This window comes from Tamandua tetradactyla, chromosome 14 (genome assembly GCF_023851605.1).
Source record: "Tamandua tetradactyla isolate mTamTet1 chromosome 14, mTamTet1.pri, whole genome shotgun sequence".
NCBI lineage: Eukaryota > Metazoa > Chordata > Mammalia > Pilosa > Myrmecophagidae > Tamandua > Tamandua tetradactyla.
The window spans coordinates 7,759,243-7,781,965 of record NC_135340.1 but is presented as its reverse complement, the minus strand read 5'-3'; the positions used below and the strand labels follow the sequence as shown (position 1 = coordinate 7,781,965).

The following is a 22,723-nucleotide window of genomic DNA, read 5'->3' as shown; positions in this document are numbered from 1 at the left end:
CTTTTGTTTTTGGCTAATCTCACTCAGCATAATGTCCTCAAGGTCCATCCATGATGTTACATACTTCATAACTTTATTCTGTCTTAAAGCTGCATAATATTCCATCGTATGTATATACCACAGTTTGTTTAGCCACTTGTCTGTTGATGGACATTTTGGCTGTTTCCATCTCTTTGCAATTGTAAATAGTGCTGCTATAAACATTGGTGTTCAAATGTCCGTTTGTGTCCTTGCCTTTATGTCCTTTGAGTAGATACCTAGCAATACTATTGCTGGGTTATATGGCAGTTCTATATTCAGCTTTTTGAGGAACCACCAAATTGCCTTCCACAGCGGTTGCACTATTTGACATTCCCACCAACAGAGAATAAGTGTGCCTCTTTCTCCACGTCCTCTCCAGCACTTGTCATTTTCTGTTTTATTGATAATGGCTGTTCTGGTGGGTGTGAGATGATATCTCATTGTGGTTTTGATTTGCATTTCTCTAATGGCCAGGGAAGCTGAGCATCTCTTCATGTGCCTTTTGGCCATTTGTATTTCCCCTTCTGAGAAGTGTCTGTTCAAGTCTTTTTCCCATTTTGTAATTGGATTGGCTGTCTTTTTCTTGCTGAGTTGAACAATCTCTTTATAAATTCTGGATACTAGACCTTTATCTGATATGTTGTTTCCAAATATTGTCTCCCATTGTATAGGCTGTCTTTTTACTTTCTTGATGAAGTTCTTTGATGCGCAAAAGTGTTTAATTTTGAGGACTTACCATTTATTTCTTTCTTCAGTTTTCTTGCTTTGGGTGTAAGGTCTATAAAACTGCCTCCAAGTATAAGATTTATAAGATATTTCCCTACATTTTCTTCTAACTCTTATATGGTCTTAGACCTAATGTTTAGGTCTTTGATTCATTTTGAGTTAACTTTTGTATAGGGTGTGAGATATGAGTTCTCTTTCATTCTTTTGCATATGGATATCCAGTTCTCTAGGCACCATTTATTGAAGAGATTGTTCTGTCCCAGGTGGGTTGGCTTGACTGCCTTATCAAAGATCAATTGTCCATAGATGAGAGGGTCTATATTTGAACACTCTATCTATTCCATTGGTCAGTATATCTATCTTTATTTCAGTACCATGCTGTTTTGACCACTGAAGCTTCATAATATGCCTTAAAGTTAGGCAGCGTGAGACCTCCGACTTCAGGATACTTTTAGCTATTTGGGGCACCCTGCCCTTCCAGATAAATTTGGTTATTGGTTTTTCCATTTCTGAAAAGTAAGTTGTTGGGATTTTGATTGGTATTACATTGAATCTGTAAATCAATTTAGGTAGAACTGACATCTTAACTATATTTAGTCTTCCAATCCATGAACACAGTATGCCCTTCCATCTATTTAGGTCTTCTGTGATTTCTTTTAACAATTTCTTGTAGCTTTCTTTGTATAGGTCTTTTGTCTCTTTAGTTAAATTTATTCCTAAGTATTTTATTCTTTTGGTTGCAATTGTAAATGGAATTCGTTTCTTGATTTTCCCCTCAGATTGTTCATTACTAGTGTGTAGAAACACTACAGATTTTTGAATGTTGATCTTGTAACCTGCCACTTTGCTGTACTCGTTTATTAGCTCTACTAGTTTTGCTGTGGATTTTTGTGGGTTTTCGACATAAAGTATCTTATCATCTGCACAGTGAGAGTTTTACTTCTTCCTTTCTAATTTTGAAGCCTTGTATTTCTTTTTCTTGTCTAATTGCTCTGGCTAGAACTTCCAACACAATGTTGAATAACAGTGGTGATAGTGGACATCCTTGTCTTGTTCCTGATCTTAGGGGGAAAATTTTCAGTTTTTCCCCATTGAGGATGATATTAGCTGTGGGTTTTTCATATATTCCCTTTATCATTTTAAGGAAGTTCCCTTCTATTCCTATCCTTTGAAATGTTTTCAACAGGAAAGGATGTTGAATTTTGTCAAATGCCTTTTCTGCATCAATCAAGATGATCATGTGGTTTTCTGCTTTGATTTGTTGATATGGTGTATTACATTAATTGATTTTCTTATGTTGAACCATCCTTGCATACCTGGGATGAATCCTACTTGGTCATGATGTATCATTCTTTTAGTGTGTTGCTGGATTTGATTTGCTAGAATTTTGTTGAGGATTTTTACATCTATATTCATTAGAGAGATTGGTCTGTAGTTTTCTTTTTTTTGTAATATCTTTTTCTGGCTTTGGTATGAGGGTAATGTTGGCTCCAAAGAATGAATTAGGTAGCTTTCCCTCCACTTCAATTTTTTGGAAGAGTTTGAGCAGGATTGGTACTAATTCTTTCTTGAATGTTTGGTAGAATTCACATGTAAAGCCATCTATCTGGTCCTGGACTTTTCTTTTTGTGAAGGTTTTCAATGACTGATTCAGTTTCTTTACTTGTGATTGGTTTGTTGAGGTCATCTATTTCTTCTCGAGTCAAAGTTGGTTGTTCATGCCTATCTAGGAAGTTGTCCATTTCATCTACATTGTTGTATTTATTAGCATAAAGTTGTTGATAGTATCCTGTTATTACCTCCTTTATTTCTGTGGGGTCAGTGATTATGTCTTCTCTTTCATTTCTGATCTTACTTATTTGCATCCTCTCTCTTCTTCTTTTTGTCAGTCTTGCTAAGGGTCCATCAATCTTATTGACTTTCTCATAGAACCAGCCCTGGTTTTATTGATTTTCTCAATGGTTTTCATGTTCTTAGTTTCATTTATTTCTTCTCTAATCTTTGTTATTTCTTTCCTTTGGCTTGCTTTGGGATTAGTTTGTTGTTCTTTCTCTAGTTCTTCCAAGTGGAGAGTTAATTCCTCGATTTTTGCCCTTCTTTTTTGACATAGGCATTTAGGGCTATAAACTTCCCTCTTAGCACTGCCTTTCCTGCATCCCATAAGTTTTGATGTGTTGTGTTTTCATTTTCATGTGCCTCAAGACATTTGCTGATTTCTCTTGTAATTTCTTCCTTGACCTACTGGTTGTTTAAGAGTGTGTTGTTGAGCCTCCACATATTTGTGAATTTTCTGGCACTCTGCCTATTATTGATTTCTAACTTCATTCCTTTATGATCTGAGAAAGTGTTTCGTATGATTTCAATCTTTTTAAATTTATTGAGACTTGCTTTGTGACCCAGCATATGGTCTATCCTCGAGAAAGGTACATGAGCACTTGAGAAAAAAGGTGTATCCTGCTGTTTTGGGGTGTAATGTTCTATAAATGTCTGTTAAATCTAGCTCATTTATTGTATTATTCAAATTCTCTGTTTCGTTATTGATCCTCTGTTTAGATGTTCTGTCCATTGATGAGAGTGGAAAATTGAAGTCTCCAACTATTATGGTAGATGTGTCTATTTCTCTTTTCAGTGTTTTCAGTGTTTGCCACATGTATTTTGGAGCATTCTGGTTCAGTGCATAAATATTTATTATTGTTATGTCTTCGTGCTGAATTGTTCCTTTTATTAGTACATAGTATACTTCTTTGTCTCTTTTAACTGTTTTACATTTGAATTCTAATTTGTTATATATTAGTATAGCTACTCCTGCTCTTTTCTGGTTGTTATTTGCATGAAATATCTTTTCCCAACCTTTCACTTTCAACCTATGTTTATCTTTGGGTCTAACATATGTTTCCTGTAGACAGCATATAGATTGGTCCTGTTTTTTAATCCATTCTGCCAGTCTGCGTCTTTTGATTGGGGAGTTTAATCCATTAACATTTAGTGTTATTACTGTATGGGTAGTACTTTCTTCTACTATTTTGCCTTTTGGATTTTATATGTCACATCTAATTTTCCTTCCTTTTACCTTTACTCATAGTCTTCCTTTCTATACTCTTCTCTACACCTCTCTCTTTTGTCTTTTTGTATTTGTCTGTAGTGCTCCCTTTAGTATTTCTTGTAGAGCTCGTGTCTTTGTCACAAATTCTCTCCATGATTTTTTGTCTGAAAATGTTTTAATTTCTCCCTCATTTTTGAAGGACAATTTTGCTAGATTTCAAATTCTTGGTTGGCAGTTTTTCTCTTTTAGTAATTTACATATATCAACCGACTGTCTTCTTGCCTCCATGGTTTCTGCTGAGAGATCTACACATAGTCTTATTGGGTTTCCCTTGTATGTGATGGATTGCTTTTCTCTTGCTGCTTTCAAGATCCTCTCTTTCTCTTTGACCTCTGACATTCTGATTAGTAAGTGTCTTGGAGTACGTCTATTTGGATCTATTCTCTTTGGCGTACGCTGCACTTCTTGGATCTGTAATTTTAAGTCTTTCATAAGAGTTGGGAAATTTTCAGTGATAATTTCCTCCATTAGTTTTTCTCCTCCTTTTCCCTTCTCTTCTCCTTCTGGGACACCCACAACACGTATATTCATTCGCTTCATATTGTCATTCAAGTCCCTGAGTCCCTGCTCATATTTTTCCATTTTTTCCCCTATATTTTCTGTTTCTTATCGGATTTCAGATGTTCCGTCCTCTAGTTCACTAATCCTATCTTCTGCCTCTCGAAATCTACCATTGTAGGTTTCCATTGTTTTTTTCATCTCTTCTACTGCGCCTTTCATTCCCATAAGTGATTTGTTTTTTCAGACTTTCAGTTTCTTCTTTTTGTTCATTCCTTGCCTTCTTTATATCCTCCCTCAATTCATTGATTTGGTCTTTGATGAGGTTTTCCATGTGTGTTTGTATATTCTGAATTAATTGTTTCAGCTCCTGTATGTCATTTGAATTGTTTGTTTGTTCCTTTGACTGGGCCATATCTTCAATTTTCCTGGTGTGATTTGTTATTTTTTGCTGGCATCTAGATATTTAATTACCTTAACTGGTTTATTCTGGAGATTGCTTTCACTTCTTTTACCTAAGGTTTTCTTGCTGGATGAATTTGTTATCTATCTGTTTTTTGACATTCAGTTCAGCTTTTTCTGGACCTCTAGCTTAGGTTTTATTTAACAGAGGAGAATTTTTTAGTTCTTCTTGTTTCTTGCCCTGCTTATATGGTGCCTTTTTTTCCCCCTACCGTTAGAAGAGTCTACATAGGTTTTATAGACCCCAGTTGGATTTTCCCAGACCAAACTGGCTTCCTATCAGGGGGAAAGAGTCACCGTGATTGGTTTTCCCTGAGTATGAGACCCAGCACGTTGAAAGACTTTGCTGTGAAGTCTCTGGACTCTGTTTTTCTTATCCTGCCCAGTATGTGGCGCTTGTCTGCCTGCAGGTCCCACCAGCATAAGATGATGTGGTACCTTTAACTTTGGTGGACTCTCCCTGCTGGGGGCGTGCTGAAGACAGAGCAGAGGTTGTCGCTGGTTTTAATGGCCTCAAATTACCAAGCTCTGGTGTCTGAATTCCTTGAGGGAGAGATTCCACCTGAGTTGGGCCCTGGGGAGGGCACAGGTTCCAAACAAGCCCTCAGACAAGCTTGTTTTTGCCTATGCCTCGGGCAGCTGCAGCCTGAGAAGCCCGGCCACTGAATCCAGAGGCAGTCAAGCCTTTGTAGAAACACAGCCACAAAAACCCCTGTTTCCGTCTTCTTTTCTTTTTTTTTACTTTTTCGTTCAGCCCTGCCCCCTTGGGACTGGGGCAAAAATGAGCGAACTCCGCTTTGATCAGGTTCACCTGAGCTGGGGACCTATTTTTAGTAGTCAGAATTTGTTAGTTAATTCCACGACTGGTGTTTGGTTGGGCTACTGCTGTTAAAGTCTCTTTACTTTCCCCTCTGGGAAGCAGCCTGTGGGGAAGGGGCACCTGCCACCACGGCTTGGGAAACTCATGGTCCTGGGGAGGCTTTGCAGCTGGTCCAGCTGGTCCAGACTGGGGTACGCTGTGTGTCTGGTCACTGATGTGGCCCCAGGTGCTGTTCTGTCCTGGGTCTGGTCATTTAGTAGTTGTTCTGGAGGATGAACTAAAGCACACACATTGCTAAGCTGCCGTCTTGGCCTCTCCCCACTTCATTCCTTTTAAATGGCAAAGTAATATATGTCTGTACCGTATTTTATTTATCCATTCAACTGTCGGTGAACACTTGGGTTGTGTGTAATGCTGCTATGAACATTGGTGTACCCGAATATATTTAAGTCCCTGCTTTCAATTCTTTTGGATATATCCTAAAGAGTAGAATTGTCAAGTTCTATAGTAATACTGTATGCAACTTTTTGAGGAACCACCAGACTGTTTTCCACAGTGGCTGTACCATTTTACATTCCCACCAGCAATGCACAGGTGTTCCCATTTCTCTACATCCTTTTTAACTATTTTCATTTTTTTTAATAATAGCATTCCTAATGAGTGTGAAGTCATATCTCATTGTGGTTTTGATTTACATTTCCCTAATGGCTGATGGTGGTGATCATCCTTTTATATGCTTATTGGCCATTTGAATGCCTTTGAAGAAACGTCTAGTGAAGTCCTCTACCTATTTTTAATTGGGTTGTTTGTCTTTTTGTTATTTAGTTGTAGGAGCTCTTTGTGTATTCTGGATATTAAAACCTTATCAGTATATATCTTGCAACTATTTTCTCCCATTTGGTAAACACTGTCTTTTCACTTTTGTGATAAATATCCTTTAATGCACAAAAGTTTTTAATTTTGATGAAGTCCAGATATCTATTTTTTCTTTTGTTTTTTCTGCTCTTGGTATCTTCTTAATAATCCATTTCCTTAAATAAGATCCTGAATACTTTTCTCTGTGTTTTCTCCTAAGAGTTTTATGATTTTAACTCTTATACATAGTTTGTTGGCCCATTTTGAGTTAATTTTTATACATGGTGGGAGGTAGGGGCCAGAGCTGATTCTTAAAAAGAGAAAGAAACATAAACTGTTCAGACAGGGTAATAAAGGACAAAGTACAAATATACAAAAAAAAAGAAATAAAGGAAAAATTTCCAAAAAGAAACACATAGAAATTAAAAGAATCCCAAGAGACTACTTTGCCCTCTCATTTCAAACATGTTTGAAACACCTAGATAAAATGGATAATTGACTGATAAAATATGAATTATCAGAAGAACAAAAAAAAAACTAAGCAGGTAGATTTGCATGAAGAAATTTTTTAAAGTTGAAAAATTGCTATGCACTCTTCCCAAAAATATCAACCCAAACTCTTTCACAAAGAATTTTCCCAAACATCTGATAAGACAATGGAAATGCCTGAGATTATCTAGGGAGAGAATATAAAAAGACAAAAGAGAAGGATCCAATATAGAGCAGGACGTGGTCAGAGAAGGATGCTTAGAATGTGATGGGAAAAGTATCTAAAGAGATAGAAGAACTGAACAGTATAGTAACACAGAAACCAAAGAACAGTGTGTATTCAGAAGGAGTTTTTAATCAACTGCTCACTGCTACTGAGTGTCAGATAAGATGTGGAATCCTTTATAAAGTGTAAATTCTGACTTAATTTTCAAGTCCATATTCTGGCCCCAAATTAACTTCGTAACATTATTATTTGTGTTATGCTTGTTTCCACCTCACACTGTTTTTGCTTGTTTGTTTGTTTGTTTGTTTTTTGTTTTGCATTTGGGAAGTTCTCGTTCCCAAATTCTTTCTCTTCAGTGTTTCACTGAAGTCTCATCCCTTCCATAAAGATTTTTCTGACTACTTAAGACTTCTCTACTTTTCTTCTGTTCCAGAAGTCCCACAACCCTAAAGACCAAATGATCTCAAACACCACTTTCTTTTATTTTCTGATTATATGTATAGAATTGGGCTGTTTCTGCATCTAAGCTATAACTATAACTGTTTTATGCATATCCCAAAATTTAAAATTTTGTACATTACAGCTAATAATGTAAATAGGTTTACTTTTGCCACTTTGGAGTCTTAGGTTCTTTCTTTTCATTTTCCTTAGTTTGCTAAGGGATTTTAAAGGCTTAAAAAATGACCATCATCAATATTACCAACTATGGAAACTCTTCTTAGTTCACCTTATTCAGACCCAAGATGAAAACCATCAAACGTGAAGTGTATCTAAATCGCTCCTGAACTGTATATACTTTTGTCGTTAGTATTCATTTGCCCTTCATTTGGATCATTACATCAAATAATGAAAAAAGAAATACGAGTTTCAAAAACATCTAATGGTTTTCTACTCTTTGTTCATATACTTACCAATAAGGTAGTAACTTTTCTTCCTCCATTAAAAAAAAATTATGATTGTGGTAAAATGCACATAGCAAAATTTTCCATATAATCATTTAAAAATACACAATTCATTAGCATTAAATACATTCATCATGTGTCTAACCATCAAAACTATGGAGTCCCAGACTGTTTTTTTATCAGAGCAATTTTAGGTTTACAGAAAACCTGTGCAGGAAGTGCAAAGTTCCCATATACAGCCCTCATACACACGGTTTTCCCTATTATTAATATTTTGCATTAATGTGGTAACATTGTTACAATTGATGAAGCTATATTATTAGCCATAGTCCATAGTTTACATTAGCGTTCTCTCTTTGTGTTGCTCAGTTTTATGGGTTTTTTAAAATTTTTATTCTGCTAACTATATAAGGCCTAAAATTTACCATTTTTGCCACTTTCAAGTGTACAATTCAGTGATGTTAATTGCGTTCATAGTGTTGTACCACCATCTATTACCAAAACTTTTCCATCACCTGGTAACCAGGTTTTTAAAAATTTTAATTCTGGTAACAATATAAAATCTATCTGCCGTTTTTGCCACTTTCAAGTATACAGTTCAGTGGTATATTCCAACCCATTTTTCAACCCAAATGGAAATTTCATACACCATAAACAGTCATTTCACATTCCACTCTCCTCCCCCCAGCCCCAAGCAAGCAAAAGTCTGCATATGGCTCTACAAATTTGTCTGTTCTGGATACTACATATTAATGGAGTCCTGCACTTTTTCACCTTTTGCCTGGCTTCTTTAACTTAGCATACAGTTTTAAAGGTTCATCCATGTGTTGTTGCATGTATTAGTACTTCATTCCTTTTTATGGCTAATATTACATGTTACATATATGTCACATTTTATTTATCCATTCGTCCGTTGCTATACACTTAGACTGTTTCCACCTTTTGGCTATTGTAGGTAGTGCTGCTATGAACGTTCATGTACAAGTTTATATTTGTATACATAAGTGGAATTGAACACATTAGAGAAATTGCTGGGTCATATAGTAATTCTCTGTTTAACTTGTTGAGGAACCACCAGATTGTTTTCCATGGCAATTGTATCATTGTACATTCTCACTAGCAATGTACAATGAAGGGTTCCAGTTTTTCCACATCCTCATCAACACTTACTATTTTTTAATTATTATTTTTAAAAAAATGGCTATCCAGAGGTGTTAAGTGCTATATCATTGTATTTTTGATCTCCTTTCATTTCTGTTATACTGTTTCCCCCTTTTCTATTTGTTATTCTTTTCCCTTCCTCTACTCTCTAGAAAAAATACAGCATTCTTACTAGGGGGAACATACTCCATTTTATTTACAAAGAATGAACTTAGTCTGACTGTAAATAGTGATTTACACACTTAAAAGATCTTTTGAATCATAAAAAACACTATTGAGGCTAGCAAAGCTTTACATATTTTTTTATTTGCAATTCCTAAATGATAACAGAGAAGAGGCAATGTCTCGTCCTCCTGTTTGGCAATTTTCCACACACAAAAAGAAGACATCTGAGTTCCTATTGTAGTTAAGCCCAATTTAATAAATGCTTTTGTCAATTATTTCTTTTTCCCATAGGGAGAAGAAAATTGAAGGACTGAATTTTATTAGATGCTTAGCAGCTTTTCATTCTGAAATATTGATTACAAAGTTGCATGAAACAAGTTTTGCAGTAGTTCAAGAGGTAAGGTTATTTTTCAGCTGAGTTACAGATCGTTTTAATAACAAAGAATGAATATGCCATAGCTGTTTGACATTTAAAAAACCATCTCACTCTGGCTTCAATTCAAGATAAGAATGAAGCTGTTGGGGTTGGGACTAAGGTAAATCAGAAAGCAGGGGTAAGGAAGACATTGTTTGTATTTTAGAACTTCACCTACTCTATGAGACCAAAGGAAAAGAGGTTTATTTTGTCCAAAACCTAAATTCCCTATAGTACATAATCTAATTCAACCAGCTAGATAGATAATTTAAACAACCCAAACACAGGGAGCCCAGAATGGGAATGAGGGCTTGTACTTCTATGTAGCTTAATGTAATCCCTGGATACATCCCAGAGTATGTTGAACAGATAATTTTAAAATACTGGCAAAGCCCCTTGAGGGATAGTAGAAATATGGAACTATTAAACTTTACCACTGGGGAAACCCCTGATACTGTCTCAAACATGAGGGACTCCTATGTCAATAAGCCAAGCCCTTTATCTGGAGGCTTACTCTCGTGAAGCTTAATTATATAGCGGAGAAGCTAAGACCTACCTGTAGTTATGCCTAAGAATTTTTGTTGCTCAAATGTGACTTCTCTCTCTCTCTCTCTCTCTCTCTCTCTAAGCCCAACTCTGCAAGTAAAAAAACCGTCTCTCCTACATGGGACATGACATCCAGGGGTGAAAGTCTCCCTGGCACTATGGGATATGACTTCCAGGCATGAGCCTGGCCCTGGCACCATGGTATCGACAATGCCTTTCTGACCAAAAGGGGATAAAGAATTGTAACAAAATAAGATATCAGTGGCTGAGTTCAAATAGAGTCAAGAGGCTACTCTGGAGGCTACTCTTATATAAGCTACAGCTACTTATTGCTTTTTATCACGGTTTGCCAACCCCCAATCAAAACCATTCCTGCCAACCCTAAAGAACCCCTACAGCTCTATCTGAGATTCTACAGAGATTCCAAGCATTATGATTACTTCCAGAAACCTTCAGCCTCCAGATAGGTTCCTAGACCAGATAAGTCCTGAAAGCCCAGAAGGGCGAGCCTCTCCAGATATCAACTAGTTCCATCCCCCTATCCCATATTTTCAACAGTCCTTTCAAACATGAAAAAGTTAGAATGGGTATAGCCCAAATACCCCTAAAAACTAGGACAAAGATCAAAGGAGAAGGTAGAGTTATGACAGAGAAGATAGGATTTAACAATTGAGTATGACTGCTAAATCATTGTATTGAAATTTCTTTTTAGTCTCCAGTGTCAAGGAACACCTAGTAGGAAAAACCTAAAATTGTGGAACTGTAACCCATACCAAACTCTGGACAAAACAATAACAACAAAGCTCCACTAAATGATAGGCATAGATTTTGTATGTAAAGTAGCCCATGCCTTACTTTGCAACATTTTAAAAATTTATTAAATGTTGCTTTTAGAACATAAGATAATATTTATTAAAATACATTTTTTAGTATGAAAATTGGTTCCCAAGCCATTACTACTGATTTTCTTTCAGAATACCGGCAAAATATATTCTTTGGAAATTTTTTTTAGGTGAAAAATTTACGCTCTGGTGTTTCTCGTGCTGCTGTGGTCTGCTTAAGTGATCTTTTTACTTACCTGAAAAAGAGCATGGATCAAGAACTAGATACTACAGTAAAAGTTTTATTGCACAAGGCTGGAGAATCGAATACATTTATAAGAGAAGATGTTGACAAAGCACTGAGGGCTATGGTTAATAATGTGACTCCTGCACGAGCAATTGTTTCTCTTATCAATGGAGGACAAAGGTAACAATCAGTAACAATCCTGAGATGTCCTTAAACTGAAAATGGAATCATTTACATCCTGGAGTATAGGAAAAAACAAACAGACTTCATTATCATTTCAATCAAAACAGTTTTTTAAAATAATCCCCGTGAGATAGGCCTCATGCTTGGGCTAATGGTATTACTTGAATTCATAGATCTGAAACTAAATAAATGTCAGTAATATAATGAGTCTTGTTTTATTTTGCTTTGTTTTCATCTTCTTGGAAAAGTATAGCTAATACACATAATTTATCAGTTTTGCCTGCAAGGATGGTTGTTGAGGGCTAGGAGCAATTTAATCATTTAACTTTAAATATCTCTGGAAAATAGTTCATACCTCAACTTTTTTTTTTTAATCTTTTTTTTGTAGTTAGAGGAGTTGTAGATTTATCAACATTGTTTTCATTGACTGTTTCTCCTTATAGCCATTTGCACATTGCGGTAAGAAGATGTACAGCCCAGCACTTGGCAGATGTAGTAGAATGTATAGAACCAGAGCGCATTTTGTCTGGAACAAAGGATATGGCTGACCGTATACTGCCAGCTGCGGCTAAGTTTGCCCAGGACAGCTCACAAGAAACCAGGTGAACAGATGATAATAATATTTGCTAACTCAGTCAGCCTAAGGCCTTAAAAGTAGGAAATTAAGGTTAAAGAAAAATGAACATTTTTCTAAATGGAGAAGTGGAATTTCCTGGGATTACTACTGAGAATTGTCCTATTTAACAGATTTGTAAATGATCTTGAGGGAGTGTGCAGTGAATTCTCCACATTTACAGATGATCCTACGTACTTCTGGGTAGTGAGATGCCAAGTTACAGGGCTGAACTGCATGAAAACAGCACAAGACTATGAGTGGGCAGAAAAGTGGTAGAGAAACTTCACTGCGGGCAAGTGTAAGGTAATACATTTAGGGGAAAATGATACATTTTCCAAGCTGTCAGCTGAATCAAGAAAATAGAAGCATAGGGAAAATACAGATAGCAAAATGGAAAACAGTGTATTATCTCCTTAGAGAATGTCCTGATTGCTGCAATTGAACAACTTTATGAAGATAAAGAGCACTCACAGAAAAATGACCAAATTTTAGATGTGAGTGGTACCTTAGCTGTCGCAGTGACAGAAACTTTAGACTGTCAGAAGCCCAGATTCAATTCCTAGCACCAAATCACTATTTGCCCTTAAACAAGTTACTTAACCTGTTTCCTCATCTGTAAAATTAGGAGAGTGTGATTAGGTGAACTATTATGTCCCATACAAATCTAAAATTTTATGACAATTATATCTGAAGATAGATTAAAAGAATGAGGAAGGATCCCGGGTCCATAGAGATTTAAAAAGGATATCAAATTCTTAATATTTAAGATATAGAAGTCCATTACTTTACGATAGCTAGAGTTAATCTTGTGGAAATCATTATACCAAAAGCTAACATAGATAGTAAATGTATTATTTTTCTTTTGCTACATAACAAGTTGCCACAAACATAGTAGCTTAAGGCAACACAAATTTATTATTTCACAGTTCAGAAGTCCAACATGACTCAACTTCAGGACACCTGTACATATAATGTAACATAATTATGGAAGTGACACCTCATCACAGGTTCTTGGGATTAGGGAAGGACATCTTTAGGGAACCATTTTAGAAATTCTCATACCACAGTTAAGTTGAAAAAAAATTATGAGTTAGATCATGAGTGACTGATTAAGAATAAAAAAAGATTCTTAACAGTTATTTTGTGTACATTTTTACTTAACCTTTCCTAATGGTGTTATCATTCTTCTAATCCGTTTTAGTATTTCTTAGATTCTTATTTGAAGTTTTAAAATTATAAAATGGTTACAATTAACTTTTAAATTTTAGTATTTCTCACATTTTGTGTCCCTGTTGCTTGCTTGCACATTTCCAATATCCTTAGGCTCAATAGTGGACCTACAGTCCTCAGCCTTCCAGGTTAAAATGTAGAATTGTTCTCGAAACTGTAACTGATTAGGATCTTCTTATCTGGATGTAGACATTACTCTGGTTATGTGTAGAGAAAAGTAGTATTTATTCTCCTACATTGGCTAGCTTTCTTCCCTTTCTGTTATTTCATTGTAACAAGGGGTATGGCTTTATATAGATGATTCCAAGATCATCTGTACTCCCTACTCCAAAAATAAAAACCTTGCCTTCTCTGATTCCTCAGGTACCATATATTTATAGGCAAAGGTATTACTGTGACTTATTTTAGGACCAGACCTCCTTCAAAACAAGGCAGAGGCCTGTGTGGTATTGTTGTGAAGTACTTTAACACCCCTTTGTTCAAAAATATCTCCAATACACACTTCTACGATATCTGAAATTACACTATTAACCTATAAACCAAGATTTACTGGCTACCGTTGGGTGTATTTTAGATGGCAGAGAATAGGTTTCAAAGGATTAGAACCTAGGTGAGTTTTGGCCAGGGAGAGAAAAATACAAAGCCTAGGGAGAGCTGGCTCGGCAGAACGTCCGGCCAGCAGGCGGGCAGCAGGGCTTATGGGCAGGAAGCCCAACTTGTACCTTGCAGTTCTGCCAAATTCCAGCCTTGATGTGGACCTCAGGGTGCCTGGAGGATGGAACCCAGATATTTAGCCCTCCATTTGACCCATGGCTAAAAGATTGGAAGCTAAAATGATTTTTTTTAAGGCGCGATAATCTGATACTCTCTGGTCCAGTAGTGTAACTACATTTCAGTGCCTCAGTTTAAAATAGAGAGGGGAATCTTGATGTTGGTAGATGTTTTTCCTTTGAAAAAAATCAAAGCTAAGGATAGAAAATGAAACTTTTGGTATTCATAAAATTATTTAAATCTTTCTGAAATATCCATAGGTATTATGGTCGAAAGATGCTTTTCTTCATGATGTGTCATCCTAATTTTGATAAAATGCTTGAAAAGTATATCCCATCTAAAGATTTGCCCTATATTAAGGAATCTGTTAAAAACTTACGCCAAAAGGTATGTCAAAAAGTTTGTTTTATGAACAACTTTAAAAGTGAAGTTTATCTGCCCTAGAAGGTAGAGGTAGAAATAATTACTTCTTTGATTATTGCTGTGTTAACCATTGTGACGATATCTTACACATATTGTGTCAGGCCTTAGAAGTAAATGTTTATTGATGTTCGGTAGAATGCACTGTGGCTTATTGGAGTTACAAGACCTGCATTTGAGTCACAATTCTAAGAGTTGGCAATTGTAATTTTAGGTACCTCACTTCATTTCTCTAGCCAGAACTTTAATTTTTGTTAAGTGAAGACTGTTGTGTTTACTATAATTGGTCCCTGTTTTATGTGCCTTTTATGTTCTGTTATTAGAGATCCTACCGCACTGCAGAGCATTTATTAGGAGTTCCTTGAGGATAAGCACCGCATCTTAGTTATCCTAGTGGATAATGGGGGTGCATTGATGTCTGTTGAATGAGGGACTAAAAGATTACTAAGTGAAATAAAATATGAAAAGTATCTTATGAAAAAGTGATCCATTTACATGTCATTTTATACAAAAATGTTTACCTTAACAGTGTATAATTTTTCTTTTGTAATTTTCATTCCTCTCTGAAAACCTTGGGCTAAGGATTCATTTATGAAGGGATAATATATCAGAGATGTGTGGTGATATACATTTTAGAGTATTTTTTCTGCATATTGATCTTAAGTAACTTAGTTTAATTTGTATAAGACTTACAAAACATAATCATGCAAAGGAATTATTTTACTACAATGAGGCAGTTTGTATTTGTGAACCATTCCAAGTACAATTATCAGTAAAAAAGTTTAAATAGTTCTTATCAAAATGTTTACTCCCATACTGTAGTGTTGCATATGAATTCACTGTTTATGAAAAGTGTCCATATTTTCTAGATTTTAAGTTTTAAGAAAAGTAGTTATAAAATACAGCATATTAGATGTTGTTTATTTTGAACAATTTCTTTTACCAAGTCAATATAATTTCCTATTTGTTGCCCACATATTTTGATTTAGTAATTACAAGATTTTTATGTAAATGATACCCTTTAAAGTATAAGAATATCAAGATTATTAAAATGCTTTCTTTGTCATAGAAAATCAATAATAACTGCTATTACATTATCTAAGTTATTTCACTTTATTAATTTTAAGACATGTATTACAATGTCTGTCTTCACATTTACTCATAGGGTTTGGGTGAGATACCACTAGATACTCCTTCAGCCAAAGGAAGACGTTCTCATACTGGCAATGTTAACACAAGGTCATCATCTGTTTCTAGAGATGGTTTCAATTCAGCTGAACGGTAAGATCATTTGATAGCCCACATCATTAGAGAAATCACTCACTAGTGATAATTGTCTCATTTGGATGTTTTCATGAACCACCCCAGAGGTACATGTCAAATTTAATGGAAGGGGCGGTGTGACAGTGGTTCAGTGGCAGAATTCCACCTGCCATGCTGGAGACCCGGGTTTAATTCCCAGTGCCTGCCCCATGCAAAAAAAAAATGAATGGAGGTACATGGGTGGTTTAGTGGTAGAATACTTGCCTTACATATAGGAGACCCAGGTTCTATTCCCAGACCATGCACCCGCCAAAAAAAAAATTTAATGGCGTTTTAAAGATTTGATAGGACTTAGAAAGCATGAGGTAATTAGATTTAATAGGCAATTACCAATTCACAGCAGCTTGCCTTTACATGTGCCGAACATATTTGTATTCATTAGTAAAGCTTCAATGTTATTGGACTTGTTAATATTTGGCCTATAGTGGACAAGTCTGATTTTTAAAATTTATAACCTTTGCTTATTTTTCCTGATTATAAAAGTAATAATGAAAGCCTTGTATCTGATGCTTCTTTTATACAGGGTATGGACAGATAAGTAAAAACATATGGATTAAAAAATAAATAAATAATAGGGGGTAAGGGGTAAAATAAATTGGGTAGATAGGAATACTAGTGGTCAATGAAGGAGGGGTAAGGAGTATGGAATGTATGAGATTTTTCTTTTTGTTTCATTTTCTGGACTGATTCAGATGTTCTGAAAATGATCATGGTGATGAATACCATCACCAGATGATATTGTGATGATATTGTGAGCCACTGATTGTAGGCCATGTATGGAATGTATGAGTGAAGACTTGTCAATAAAAATACTTTTTTTTAAAAAAAATAAATAGATAGGGTAGGCCATAATGGCTCACTGGTAGAGTTCTCACCTGCCATGCTAGAGACCCAGGTTCAATTCCCAGTGCCTGCTCATATTTAAAAAAAAAAAAAAAGTAATAGATAATTATGATTTTAAAAACTTTATACAATACAAACTTCAAAAGAAGAGTTCAACCAGTCACCCATTATTCCACCAACCTGAAAGAAATTACTCTTAAATTTTTTTTTCTCACTGGGGTCATCTGGGGAGCTTTATTCAGTCCTGATGCCCAGGCTGTAACCAGATCAATAAAATCAGAGTCTCTGTGGGTGGCACCCAGGCATGAGAAATTTTTAAAGCTCTTCAGGTGAATTCAATATGCAGCTAAGGTTGTGAACACTTTAGTGAATTCTGGTGATTTGTGGGCATTATCTAATTTCTTCTTAAAACATCTGAGGTTTGAAAGTGCCTTGTACAGGAATTTTTATTAGAAATAGAGTGAAGCACAAAGAGGCTGAATTTCTGCCTTAATTCCTTTATTTCTGGAGTGACCAAAACAAATGCCTGCTCTAACTGGTGATCTGATGAGTGAAGCAGACAGGTAGCCACTGATGAGAACCTGGGAGCTCACATATAGTTCAAGGGGGGCACCTGTTGGCCAACTCTAGCACAGTATTGCCAAGTGAAAAATTCCAATTTTCAATTTTTAAAGAAAAGACAATTTTTAAAAATTTCAGAATTTTAAAATACATTGGGGTGGGCTAACAAACTGGTTTGCCAGCCAGCAATATCTAGCCTCTGCTACAAGAATGTTCAGGACCAGCCTAGGTGCACAGATAGGTGGAGAGATAAATAGATGGATTAATAGATTGATGGCTAGGTAGATAGAATGATATGGCAAATGTGGCAAAAATGTTAAAATTGGAGCATCTGCTGAACTGGTACAGAGCAGTCTCTTCCTTGGACGATGCTGGGAGAACTGGATACCTATATGCAAAACAATGAAAGAGTACTCCTGTCTCACACCTTATATAAAAATTAACTCAAAATGGATCACACACCTAAATACAAGAGCTGAGACCATAAAAATCCTATGAGAAAATGAAGGGAAGCATCTTCAAGATCTCGTGGTAGGCAATGGTTCCTTAGACTTTACACCCAAATCATAAACAACAAAAGAAAATATGATAAATGGCACCTCCTCAAATCAAAAACTTTTGTGTTTCAAAAAACTTTGTCAAGAATGTGAAAAGCACAGCCTACTTAATAGGAGAAAATATTTGGAAACTGCATATCCAATAAGGGTTTAATATTCCAAATATACAAAGAAAACTTTTAACTGAAGAAAATAAAAAGACAAACAACCCAATTAGAAAGTTGGCAAAAGATTTGAATAGATATTTTTCCAAAGAAGAAATACAAATGGTTAAAAAGCGTATGAAAAGAAGTTCAGCATCACTAGCTATTAGGGAAATGCAAATCAAAACCACAATGAGATATCATTTCATACCTAGTAGAGTGGCTACTACTGAAAAAATAAAAACTGCAAGTGTTGGAGAGGATGTGGAGACACAGGAACCCTCATTTACTGCACAGTGTAGCCACTGTAGAAGACAGTTTGGTGGTTCCTCAGGAAGCTAAGTATGGCATCACCATATGGTCTGGCTATCCTGCCACACGGTATATACTCAGACATTTGCACACCAGTATTCTTAGCAGCGTTAATCACAATTGCCAAAAGATGGAAGCAACTCAAATGTCCATCAAACGATGAATGGATAAATAAAATGTGGTATATACATACAATGGAATATTATTCAGCTGTAAGAAGGAATGAAGTCCTGAGGCATGCGACAACATGGATGAACCTTGAGGACGTTATGTTGACTGAAAGAAGCCAGATACAAAAGAACAAATATCGTATGATCTCACTGATATGGTCTAATTTTAATAAGCAAACTCAGAGATTTAAAATCTAGAATACAGGCTACCAGGAGAGAGAATAAGAGGAGAGATTGGGGAGCTGATGCTTAATTTCTGCAGCATTTTTAATTAGACTGATTGTAAATGTTCGGATAAGTGTAGAGTTGATGATGGCCCATTTATTGTGAGTGTAATTAACGGCTGAATTAAGGTGTGTGAATGTGGTTGAAAGGGGAAGGTCAGGGTTTTGTGTGCTACTAGAAGGAAAGCTAGAGGATAAAATGTCGGGCTGTGTTACATAGCGAGCCTTGTGGATGATGACTGTGGTTAACAGTACAAATAGAAGAATGTTCTTTCATGACCTAGAATAAATGTGTATCACTATTGCAAGGTGTTATTAATAGGGTGGTTCATGGGAAAAAATACACCTAATGCAGGCTATGGACTATAGTTAGCAGAAATATCTTAGCATGCTTTCGATGCGGTTTCTGTTTTTAGATAATGAAGATGTTGTCAAACTGATGGTGATGTTGAACACATACGTGACTTTGTGAATACACCATGAGTTCTGTTCTATAACTAGTTGTTGCAATGTACTTTGAAATTTATTGCTTGTTTGTATATATGTTATATTTCACAATAAAAAAATATTCCTGGCACTTCTCTGACATATGTATTTTTTAAACTAAGTGAGATTATTCATTTCAAGCAAGGCTGCTTCAAAATTTGAAAAGTAATATAATCCACTATATCAACTGGATAAAGAAAAATTACATGGTTAACTAAATCGATGTCTAATAAACAGTTGACAGAATCCAATATCCATTCATAACAAAAACACAGCAATCTATGAGAAGAGATAAACCTCCTCAATTTGACAAAGAACAGCTACAAAATCTTACAGCTAACTATTATCATACTGAATAGTGAGAAACCAAACGACTTTGCTTAGGAAAAAGGCAAAGATGACCTTTCCCACTCCCACTCAACACAGTTCTGGAATGCCCAGCTAATATAATAAGACAAGAAAAAGCAATTAAATTGCATAAGTTTGGAAGGGAAGAATGCCATGGTCAACTTTTAGGAAAATCTCCATGATCTGCAAATTAAATGAAAGGTCTTATATATTTTTAAATATATTTTGAACATTATTTTTAAAAACTATATAGGTATATGGGTATCTGTAATATATTCTGGATCTGTGTATTTACAAAATATTTACCCTTACCTTTTTTTATGTTTTATTGTGAAATATAACATATATACCAAAAAAAGAAAAAAATAGTACTTTTCAAAGTACACTCCTACAAGCAGCTACAGAACAGATTTCATAGTTTGGTATGGGTTCCAATTACATGACTTCAGGTTTTTCCTTCTAGCTTCTCCAAAATACTGGAGGCTACGAGAAATATCAATAATGTGATTCAGCAGTCATAATGATTTGTAAATCCCATTTTCTCTGTCATAACTCCTTTCTCTTTGGTTCCTTCTCCCACTCTGTAAGGATCTTTGGGTTATGCCCTTTCTAATATTTTCATGTTGAAACATTGTCTCTCTTTTTTTTTAAATTTTAAACTTCTTATTTTGAAATACTTTCAAATGTACAGGAGAGTTACAAAAATAATACAAACCCCAAACAGAGAAGTCCAATATATCCCTAACTCCAAAATACCTAGATCTACCAATTTTTAAAAGCAATTTTTACTGAAATATATTCATACACTATACAATCCATCCAAAGTATACAATCCATGACTCATGGTGTATTCACAAAGTCACGTATGTGTTCAACATCACCATCAGTTTGACAACATCTTCATTATCTAAAAACAGAAACCGCATCGAAAGCATGCTAAGATATTTCTGCTAACTATAGTCCATAGCCTGCATTAGGTGTATTTTTTCCCATGAACCACCCTATTAATAACACCTTGCAATAGTGATACACATTTATTCTAGGTCATGAAAGAACATTCTTCTATTTGTACTGTTAACCACAGTCATCATCCACAAGGCTCGCTATGTAACACAGCCCGACATTTTATCCTCTAGCTTTCCTTCTAGTAGCACACAAAACCCTGACCTTCCCCTTTCAACCACATTCACACACCTTAATTCAGCCGTTAATTACACTCACAATAAATGGGCCACCATCAACTCTACACTTATCCGAACATTTACAATCAGTCTAATTAAAAATGCTGCAGAAATTAAGCATCAGCTCCCCAATCTCTCCTCTTATTCTCTCTCCTGGTAGCCTGTATTCTAGATTTTAAATCTCTGAGTTTGCTTATTAAAATTAGACCATATCAGTGAGATCATACGATATTTGTTCTTTTGTATCTGGCTTCTTTCAGTCAACATAACGTCCTCAAGGTTCATCCATGTTGTCGCATGCCTCAGGACTTCATTCCTTCTTACAGCTGAATAATATTCCATTGTATGTATATACCACATTTTATTTATCCATTCATCGTTTGATGGACATTTGAGTTGCTTCCATCTTTTGGCAATTGTGATTAACGCTGCTAAGAATACTGGTGTGCAAATGTCTGAGTATATACCGTGTGGCAGGATAGCCAGACCATATGGTGATGCCATACTTAGCTTCCTGAGGAACCACCAAACTGTCTTCTACAGTGGCTACACTGTGCAGTAAATGAGGGTTCCTGTGTCTCCACATCCTCTCCAACACTTGCAGTTTTTATTTTTTCAGTAGTAGCCACTCTACTAGGTATGAAATGATATCTCATTGTGGTTTTGATTTGCATTTCCCTAATAGCTAGTGATGCTGAACTTCTTTTCATACGCTTTTTAACCATTTGTATTTCTTCTTTGGAAAAATATCTATTCAAATCTTTTGCCAACTTTCTAATTGGGTTGTTTGTCTTTTTATTTTCTTCAGTTAAAAGTTTTCTTTGTATATTTGGAATATTAAACCCTTATTGGATATGCAGTTTCCAAATATTTTCTCCTATTAAGTAGGCTGCGCTTTTCACATTCTTGACAAAGAATTATCTCATTTTGGGAGACACTCCTTAAGTGATCGCAGATGTAATCAGCACAAATGCAATCAACTGACTAATGATTTAATACACCGACTTCTGGTTTATCAACCAGCCATGAAATATCCTTGCAGAAATGGTCAGGGCAGTGCTTGCCTGACCAGACAACTGGGCATAATCACTTGGCCAAGTTGACACCACACCCTGATCATCAAAGCATCTCATGGGAAGGCTCATGTTGATGTCTGCTGGGCCCTGCATTTCCAGATATCTGGGTCTCATGTTGGCTCTCACCAACTCTGAAGCAGCTGTTCTCCAAGCGTCTGCATCAGCTCTGAGGTTTCTTCAAAATGTTTCCCCTTTTAAAGGACTCCAGTAAGTTAATGAAGACTTTGAATGAGTGGAGTCACATCACCATCTAATCAAAAGGTCACACCCACAGTTGGATATGTCACATCTTTGTGAACGTAATCTAATCAAATTAGTTTATCTGCCCTACAGTGTTGAATCAGGATTAAATGAAACAGCTGCCCATAGGGGATTGAGAAAATCTTCTCACCCAAAAGGCGAAAGAGAGAAATGAGACAAAATAAAGTGTCAGTGGCTGAGAGATTTTAAACAGAATTGAGAGGTTATCCTGGAGGTTATTCTTAAACATTTTATAGATATCCCCTTTTTAATTTAAGGTGTACTAGAGAGGCTGGAGGGAAGTGCTAGAAACTGTAGAGCTGTGTTCCAATAGCCATGTTTCTTGAAGGTGATTGAATAATGATATAACTTTTGCAATGTGATTATGTGATTGTGAAAACCTTGTGCCTGATGCTTCTTTCATCTACGATATTGACAGATGAGTGAAAAATATGGATTAAAAATAAATAAATGAGAGTGAGGGGTAAGGAGTATGGTATGTGTGAGTTTTTTGTTTTTTCTTTTTATTTCTTTTTCTGAAGTGATGCAAATGTTCTAAAAAATTATCATGGTGATGAATAT

The 22,723-nt window shown here is 35.8% G+C and overlaps 1 protein-coding gene across 7 annotated transcripts in view; it reads left to right on the top strand.

The window, feature by feature from the left end:
• The window catches only part of TOGARAM1 (TOG array regulator of axonemal microtubules 1), a 138,243-nt gene that overhangs the window by 93,908 nt on the left and 21,612 nt on the right, over nt 1-22,723 (top strand). For all 7 annotated transcript variants that reach the window (XM_077126864.1, XM_077126862.1, XM_077126863.1 and 4 more), the window contains 5 exons: nt 9,720-9,825; nt 11,402-11,637; nt 12,084-12,242; nt 14,518-14,644; nt 15,843-15,958. In XM_077126864.1, coding sequence (XP_076982979.1) covers nt 9,720-9,825; nt 11,402-11,637; nt 12,084-12,242; nt 14,518-14,644; nt 15,843-15,958 — 744 coding nt within the window. The remainder of the gene's footprint in view (nt 1-9,719; nt 9,826-11,401; nt 11,638-12,083; nt 12,243-14,517; nt 14,645-15,842; nt 15,959-22,723) is intronic.